At 36.1% G+C, this 9,456-nt stretch overlaps 1 protein-coding gene across 1 annotated transcript; it reads left to right on the top strand.

The window, feature by feature from the left end:
* Positions 1-970: 970 nt before the first annotated feature.
* LOC140240459 (uncharacterized) lies at positions 971-9,438 on the top strand. Its single transcript, XM_072320229.1, has 7 exons — positions 971-1,163; positions 1,817-1,837; positions 4,545-4,796; positions 6,339-6,473; positions 7,595-7,668; positions 8,135-8,266; positions 9,217-9,438. The coding sequence occupies exons 1-7, from the start codon at positions 971-973 to the stop codon at positions 9,436-9,438; spliced, it is 1,029 nt and encodes a 342-aa protein (XP_072176330.1).
* Positions 9,439-9,456: the final 18 nt, after the last annotated feature.

A 9,456-nucleotide genomic window follows, 5' to 3' on the forward strand; every position in this document is an offset into this window, starting at 1 on the left:
TAATATGCCATACATATTGTACAAGAAATTCCTTTAGAAAAACAACCCTCATTTCATCCTTCCTATACCTCCGAACTCTCTCGTAGATCCAGCGATAATCTTTAGACCTAAAGCATCGACGAACTGGACCGGTGAGAGTTGTACTGCCTCCCTGTCGTGCTCATCCGACGCCAACCCACCAGTTAATCACTTCCGCTGGGTCAAGGTTGGGGCAGAACGCATCTCCAACTCAAGTCGAACTCTTCACGTCATTCATGCTCCTGGAGGATTGGATGACAACGAGAGAATCGGAACACTTCTCATCGATGACGTCCAGGCCTCCGACTACGTCTCGTATGAGTGCATAGCCTATGACGAGGACGGGGAGCAAAATTTGACGAGTGCAAAGCTATCTCTTCTGAAACCCAGTAAACGCAAAATATAAAATATGTTATTATAGAGGTGGGGAAGTTTTGAAGAATGTATTACTATCATTTTTTTTTTAACTTGTCTTAATCCAGAAGGGGAAATATCTGTGTTTTCGAAAACATAGTGAACAAGTCCATTGGGGTTGGTTTTATGCATGTTAATGGGAAGACGTAACGCATATACAAAAATCGGAGATTTCGTGCTTGACATTATCAATAATGGAGATATTGACTGGAATGGACAATGATCAAATGATCGCAATTGTCAAGTAATGTCAGGATATTTGTTACTGCACTTTACGCGAGACAGAATCATTGGTGTATCAATCTCAGCTATTAATTAATCTTTGAATGCTAGTTTTATTACGCTCTGCAAGGAGGAAATAACATAATTATTTGTTATTTACAGCAAATGTAGTAATTCTTCCTTCAAAGGCGATACGAATGATTATATTCTTGTGATTTCCCAAGGCCAGTTATACCGACCAAACATCACAGCATATCCCGGCAGAGCGTCAGCATCCTCCATCCACGTTGCTTGGCAACCAAACAGCAATGACAGCATGGATGGCACTGGCAGAGTAGAATACTGCCCTGTTAATACGTCAGAGGAGGACTGCAACACCACCACCAGTGCATCAGGTGCAAATACCACCTTGACTGGACTCCAGTCGTTCACCTGGTATCGACTGACTCTTAACTTTACAAATTGCTCTGGGACTTTCACCACCCAACCCCTGCTGGCATCGACAGCTCGTAAGAAACATTCTCTACTTTTGATTACTACACATGAACGAACAAAATGTATGGTGAAATGAGAGCAAATATTATTCCAACCAATATGTTTGAATTAACGTGTTTTCTTGATCATGTGTTTGTGTGTGTGTGTGTGTAGTGTGTGTGTGTGTGTGTCATCGTGTATTAAAAAAAAAGAATCAAGGGAGATAGATAATATGGTTAGATATTAGATTTACTTACTTAATGATTGTGATGATATATTTAACAATACTTAATTTCTGTAATAGTATTATTAGGCTTCGACTGGAGTATCGTTATGCAAACAAATGCTGAATATTTAATTATTTATGGAAATTTAAAAATACAAGTTATGTCCTATACAATATCAAAGGATTCTACAGTGGTAACTATTAATAAGCGATGACTGTGCAAAGTTGAGGGGGTCACGGTCATATCTATTATGCCTGCCTGATTGTTAGCAAAAGACCGGTGATATCATTTATTATACCAAAGTATGATAGGATTATTGTGAGGCGATGACGTCATCGACAGGTCTAATTTGCATGCTGTTCGATTGAGACTGATAGTACTGTTGCTGGCATGTAAAACAGACGTTTGAATTAATTTCTTATTTTTTCTGCATTTGTTTCTTCACCATGATCACGATGAAGCCTTGTCACCCTTCGAATATGGTAAGTGTTTCTATTACCCATGCAGTTCACTCATTTCATTTCATTTCATTTCGAAAGTATACAATGAAATTATGACAATTGCGTATAAACAAAGTAAAGTACAATGTTACTTTGACATATCCAAATGAGATTTAAATGCACGTCATTTGTTTACAATGAGACAATAAACATACTTTAGATGAAGAAATATACATGGACAAAATGTCACTGAATCATAACAAAGAAAAAGTCGGAAATGGAGGGGACTGCTAAAAAGCCAAGCTTGTAGAATGCAGTCCCCTCGTGAGTAGTAAATTGTAGTAGTAATCAAACAAAACGATTTGACATATTCCTCGTGAAGTAGAACATAAAACAAGTACGCACACAAACGCACACACAGACAGAAACAGGTACAGTATCCTTTTTATAATCCATATCCACTTCCCCTATAGAAAATATTATGTAATTTCTATTTTTTTTTTGCAATCCATATATACATATATATAATATATATATATATATATATATATATATATATATATATATATATATATACACACCATGTACAGACACAGTATCGGAAGTCGGAAGGAGCGAATCAGACATAGCTATAGATTTCAACAGTTTCATACCAAGCTTTCGCACCGTCTGACGTCTGACATCTGATGCCTGACGGACGGACCGAAAGCTCGGCGATCATTAAACCTGTCGAAATCCATAGCTACGCCTACCGCTGCTTCCAACTTCTCATTATATATATAGAGAGAGAGTAAGAGATAGACGATTGATTGATATGTAATATCATCATTGTGCCTGATGCAAAATGTAAACGAAATATAATATCCTTACCTATTGAACCAATTTCCTATGTACATAATTATTAACAGAGCACCAGTGCTTTCATGGTATGGTGGAATTTCCCTCTTACATGCTGCAAGAGAACGGTGCACTAGTTCCTTGTTGTGACTTTCTTTGGTATAGGGTCTGGTCTGTTACACTGGCTTCCAGACAAGCGTTTTGAATCACTTATTTCTTTTTCTTTTTTTTTTCTTTTGCTCCTGTTTATTTAGCTCACCAACTCTTTAAACCACTTTTTTCTCTCTTTACCATAAATCTTATTTTTCATTTAAAGTTTGTCATAATAGGGTTTTTTCATATTCCCTTTATGTCTGGTGTTCGTGTGTGTTTCAATTGCAGAATATTATAAAACCATCTTATAATTGTTAAATTCATTACCGATTCCTTTCATTGGCAACCCATTTTGAGATTTTAAGTTCCTATTTTCTCCCCTCAGATTCAAAGATATTGTCTAAATTTAATTTCTCGTTTCATGCTAATTTTATGAATTTAACTATTTTTATCATTCTTTTTGTAATGTAAGTGTCACGCAGTTAAAGGTGTCAATTCGATGATGAGAAATCATAATTTCTCCAACAAAAATCCCCTAGGCTTGGTGGGTAAAATGTTATGCTTGAATTATCATTGCATTTCGTATGGGCCTACCTAATGTAAAGTAATATCATAATCTTTCCGTCAGTGGTCACTCCTCTATAATTATGCTCTATTAATGTGATTGGCTCACAACTGGTATTCTCCTGAAAAGATACTTGCATGATACATCGGTACATAAACATGAAGCACCGTAGTTTATTTTTCTTTGGCTTATGTCATTCTATTTTACGTTATATTATCTTTAAATACATTTTATCGACCACTTGAGATGAAAGCAAGTTAGATAATTGGAAGCAGAGGACATATCAGTTTCGTCTCTGTTGTATGGAATCAGAACTAAATTTTTAAATGCACTATGCGTGACGTGAGTAATCAATTTGGTTAAGTACTGCATCGAGATAGTTGAGAAAGCATTGTACTAACTTATGCACACATTGATTGAAAAGGTACATCAATCAAACATATACATTCAAGGGGACACAAATACACAAAGAGAGATGTTATAACTGAAATCTGCTGAAAAATAGAGAATGTAATGAGAATATATTGGTTCAGTTTCAGTTCAGTTTATTTTACACCAAGCATTAAAAACATACAGAACATACAACAAAACAAGAAGGTACACATGAAGTTCATAAATCATACAAGATCCAATGTGGAGGTATGAACACAACAAAGACAATGCCATTAGTAGAGGAAGCGGCAAGAAAGGGAAAAGACGTGGTGAGTACCTGATCCATGTGCTGTAACATTAGTATACAAACCATTGACAGTTTAAAAAATGTAGTTGACAAAACAGGAAAAGTCAAAATAATACAGACATTACAAAACAAACTTCGAAGGTATGAACGATAACAACGCAACAAAAAAAAAATACCCCTTTAGTTAGTTATGTGTATAATCTTCAAAGATTTTTTTATGGATGATGACGCTTTTTCTCTCGGGATAAGATACCATGTATAAGGATCCTGATATATAACTGAATTCTAAAAAATATGATTATAACATTGATATAGTCATTAATGTATAATTATGTATTATGTATAATAATATAGTCTATTATATGATTACTAGTATTTTTGATAAAGTAGCTTAAAAAAATATTCCTTGTTATGCAATGACTATACAGCATCATTAAAAAGATTCTTTTCCTGTATTTGATGATGACCCTATTTCAAAAGATTCGAAATTGGCGTTTATCCAAAACTTCGAGTACGAAAGATGCGGAATCACCTTACACTTTTGGTGATATTAATGATAATTGTCTTTCTTTAAGGCATCAGACTTGAGTACGACTGGCAGACAGAGACATTGGAAGTATTAAAATCTTTGGAGAACCTCACCGTGCCCAATGACATCTGCTTTAAGCCTTTCAAGATATTAGATCCCATAGACTGTTCAAGACCTAAGGAGGACCAATGCGTTTCGGCTGGCTCCACTCTGCACAAAGTGGTTCCCCTGAAGAGTGGGTTTGTGGGCGTCGTCAGCTACGGCCGGGAAATTTGCAGCCCCCCATCTTTCATACGAGGTGAAGATTACTGAAAGTTCGTTGTTCTGCATCTTATATAACGCATACTGATCTCACACCAGTTAATGAAATGGACCCTCCTGTGATGAGCCCTGGCACTCGGCTGTTTAAACATAATGGAGCAAATAGTGGGGGTTGCCAGAAAGTAGAAATAATTGGCTTTGGGTCGATGATGACTTGATGAATTTATCAGGAATTTACTTCTTAATGTCACCATTTAGTTCTAGATGTTATTTCTGTAAAGTATGCATTGTTTGTTTTTGTACCTTTTTTTACATTCCTTCGCACATACATTAAAAGCATTTTTCTTTAAATATGCATACGTATTTCCTTTTAACATTTTTCTTTGTATTTTGGTTTGCCTTTTGCTCGATGGGAACAAAAAAAGAAATTGAATTGAAACAGTATCCACCCATTGGCGGATGCTGATTTTTTCACTTAAATTTCCCTGTTCTTGACTGAGAGGCAAAACAAAGATAGACAGTTTCCTTAGTTCAAAAGGAATAGGGAAATAAGCGTTGGTCGTTACAAGGAAATCTATACGCTTGTATCAATCAGTTGTGTAGATATAAGTCACTAATTACATGACTGGGAAGAGAGGGCTTCTATAGTTGCGGATATGAAACTGAATCGTTTTCTCTAGGAGTATAATGCTTATCTTTTGTTAGATTTATAAATAGCTGAACAGGCGTATTCATAACCCTTCCTTGTATAATTCCAAAGAGCGTTTGTTTGTTGTTGTTGTTTTTTATTGTACAGCACCCATCAGTCAATAGCGTTTAGAGATTTTCTTATGGTTCTTTCCCTAAGACTGTCTGTAGAACTGCAATAGTAGGAATAGGTTGTGAGGAAACCATTGTGTTACATGATACTGTTACGTGTAAATTATCAGTCATGTCAGTGCGTTTCTTTTGCAACCGTATCGAACGTGCCTAATAGTGTATAAAGTTCAGTATACTGTCACCGCAATGATTATGAACTTTAGATCCTTGATTCTTAAAGGCTGTCGAATGACTTTCGACTGCGTGCTGTCGAAATAGCTGATAACCAACAGTCATAGTCAGCTTTACTTCATACCTTTTGTCGTCCAGAGTTTTCTATTGAAGGATTCTCGTGTACAAGTTCTCTGGTTCGTTTTGTAGAAAAATTGTGCTTATCACATTCACAATGAATCAAGATGATATGAGCAAGGTGAAACTCAGAAGTCCATATCTATACTCTGCAACCTCATCCACTTCGCACATTTCTTGGCAGTCTTATATTTAGCATCTCGCTGTTTACATCTGTCACTATACACGTGCATGTACTGAAAGATAAATCTGCAAACACTCATATCGGAACTATTTCAGTTCCGACATTACTCCGTATTTCAAACGTTTTGTTACATGACAATTAATACAGTTATTGCCGATAAGGCTGATTCTTTATTATTGTCAAAGCGCTTAGAGCTCAAATTATCTTTAAAACAGTATATGTGAATACTTTAATGTATGATCTATAAAGGCAACCATTATTGAAAATAAAAGTTTATATCCTTCACAGTTAAGGATCAACACTCTTCAGCCCCACACGTGAACCTACTGACGGTGATGGGTGGGACAGTGGGAGGAACTGTTGTGATTCTCTTTTTGGTATTTGGTGTCATTATACTGGCCAAGCTGTGCAGTAGAAAGAAAGGTAGGCCTATGATTACATTACCTATTCATGTTCCCATCCCATCAGTTTCTTACCAACGTCTTGTCCCCACCGTAGGCCTTAATATGGTAATATTTTCCAAAAATCGTTCCTCACACTCTTTCTCCATTTCTCCATCGACCTCTCTTTCTTCTCCCCACCCGTCCACCTTCTCTCTCTCTCCCTCCCTCCCTCTCTCTCTCTCTCTCTCTCCATATATATATATATATATATGTATATATTCATATATATACATATATATATATATATATATATATATAGAGAGAGAGAGAGAGAGATTATTACTATATGAGATATACATGCATGTATATATATATATATATATATATATATATATATATATCCTGATCTTCTCAGTCTCTTTGTCTCTGTCTCTCCTCATAATTTTCCCCACCGTCATCCTCAATCTCTTTTTATTGTCCATTTCAGTTTCATTATTTCAATGTTTCTCCATGCACTTGCGCAAATTAATTCGTTATGAAAAATCAATCAATCAATCAATCAATCAATCATAGTTTATTTCCAATCAACGAAAATCCAAAAAAGAAAAAACATAGTACAAAGTATACATGTGATGAAATATTGTTCAAACGTTTGCAAAAGATTCATGTAATATATATACGAGACAAGTTATAGAACAACATATAACATGTACAATATTTAGGAAAATCAGCAGCGATCACCTTAAAATATAAATGACTGTACTTGAAGAGTAAATTTAAAAGAAGTATAAAATATCCAATTACGTGTATACAAAAAAGTTCATTTTTGCCGCATATTCTATCTAACAAGTAAGTAGAGAAGACCATTATTGTCCATTTCTTTTGACTTCACGTTCTGTCTGTTCGATCATATAACAACTACTTTGTTTTTGTCTAGGATATACCAACATCGGCAGAAGAATATAGAAAAACAAAATTATCTTGCTAGTTGTGAGGACAGTTTCCTATGTTATTCATTTCTTAACATTTCTCTCTTTTTTTTTATCAACGCTGTCCCATCCAATACTTGTTGGCATAAGTTATCGTAATACGCAATGCTAAATAGAGGCTTGAAATTATTGTTTTCCTTTACTTGTTGGTCTCTTTTTTTCTCGCAAACAGCTACGAGACAGGATGAAACCTCTGCAACTTACCAAAGATCTGATGCCCCGGATCAACGTGGCGACGCAAGAACGGTAAGTAACACGAGGTACCCGTAACACGATGAGAAATGTGGAACATTTAGCCACCTCAAGCGGGAATTCCTTGCAATCATAATATCTATTCTGCTTTGTTACACTAACTCTGTCTGTCTTTCTTTCTCTCTCCCTCTCTTTCTTTCTTTCTTTCTCTCTCTCTCTCTCTCTCCCTCTCCCTATCTCTCTTGCTAAATCAATCTAAAGTAACCTAAACTTCGTAACCAATTCAAAATGGAAAGAGAATATCACGATTTGCTAAGCCTGCATCAACATTGCATTTAACATACTTTACTGTATGTTGAGTCAGCTACTTACTAACGCATTTTGCAGAGCTTGCAATCACTCAGTGATGTCAATGCGTGAAGGAAATTGGACTGAATTATAACAATCACTATTGATACACCATGACTACCACCACCGCCATCATTACCTTAATCTTAATCCTTATCACTGATGTTGTAAGGTTGACGAGGAAGGTTTGATATACGTCTCAGTATCACACGAAGAAACTCGCTCTAACCAGCAAGCGACGCCCATCCGAACCGAAGATCAAATCGTCTATTCCTCAGTCAGAACTGGAGACAATGGAATCCACGTGAGTAGAAAGTGCCAGTTACCTGACCAGGGCCCCGTTTCATTAAAAAAAAAAAAAAAAGTCGATATGATAGTGACTCTTGCTGGGTGCTATGGCAATTGTCATGTTAACGACAAGAATCCAGTTTCCTGATTGGCTGTTGCTATGGGAAGTTGCCATTCCAGCAAGAGTTGCCATCCTAACATCTTTTATGAAATGGGCCACAGGTTACAACTTTTTTCGTCAGCCTATTTGAGGATATCGCTCTCTGAAAGTGCAATTCCAGCCCCATTTTCATGTTTTGACCGATAAAAACAAAATGAGATCATTATATTCATGGAAGTTTCATCTAAATCGGATAAAAACTTTTTACCGTCATATTATTACCCCCCCCCCAAAAAAAAAAAGAAATAAAATCAAATTTCAAATAATTTGCCGAGATGCTCCTCTTTCTCTAAAGGTGGACATACCTATATGTTTAATATTTTTTCTTTCGTCACTAAGTTAAGTGACACCTTGTTTCTTTTTCTTTTAGTTCATGCGGCGATTTTTTTTGACTTACATGTACGTTATAAAAGTAGAAGTATGTAAGTATATAAATATTTTTTCTTCTTTCCCCTTGATGAAGTACATCATATTGGGAAAACGTAATGTTTGCAAGTGCTTCAATGAACTTTACGTTTTGTGCTTTTAAGAAGACATCCTCAAAAAGCTCTTACGAAGACCTCAAATTTATTAACCTGTACGCAATATTTCCAACAAGAAAAAACATACAAAAATATGTCCAAACTTAGAGTCAGTAAAACAGAGTTCTACTTTGTTTTGAGCATTTACTGAGTAAAATTATGCAGTATCTGTTTTATACGTTTTGTCCCTTTAAAAAATGAGGCACTTTTTCTATTAACAGTATGAAAGGGTAAAAATATGTAGATATAAAACTTATTTTATGTATGCAATAACTGACCTTACAGGTCGATGAGAACAATTTGGTCTACTTCAGTGTGGCACATCAACATCGCCCGGACTCGTCCGACGTCCACGAACTCGTCCAACCGGAAGAGACAACGATCTACTCCAACGTCAACGGCAAGAAGACTCCGGTGTCGGCCACGGACGCTCATGAGGACGATGTGCGTAAAACCGATGTCGTCGCTGAACTCTATGCCACCCCTTTCAAAGAATGCAAAGCCTAGGAGGTTTTTATCAACAGC

Source organism: Diadema setosum, chromosome 17, assembly GCF_964275005.1.
Source record: "Diadema setosum chromosome 17, eeDiaSeto1, whole genome shotgun sequence".
Lineage (NCBI taxonomy): Eukaryota > Metazoa > Echinodermata > Echinoidea > Diadematoida > Diadematidae > Diadema > Diadema setosum.

What these genes read in the sequence shown, in the direction of transcription:
- LOC140240459 (XM_072320229.1), top strand. Translation starts at nt 971, where the DNA reads ATGGATGGCACTGGCAGAGTAGAATACTGCCCTGTTAATACGTCAGAG. An exon ending in AACGTGGCGACGCAAGAACG is followed by an intron (nt 7,669 to 8,134) that starts GTAAGTAACACG and finishes TGATGTTGTAAG; the next exon opens with GTTGACGAGGAAGGTTTGAT. An exon ending in CTGGAGACAATGGAATCCAC is followed by an intron (nt 8,267 to 9,216) that starts GTGAGTAGAAAG and finishes CTGACCTTACAG; the next exon opens with GTCGATGAGAACAATTTGGT.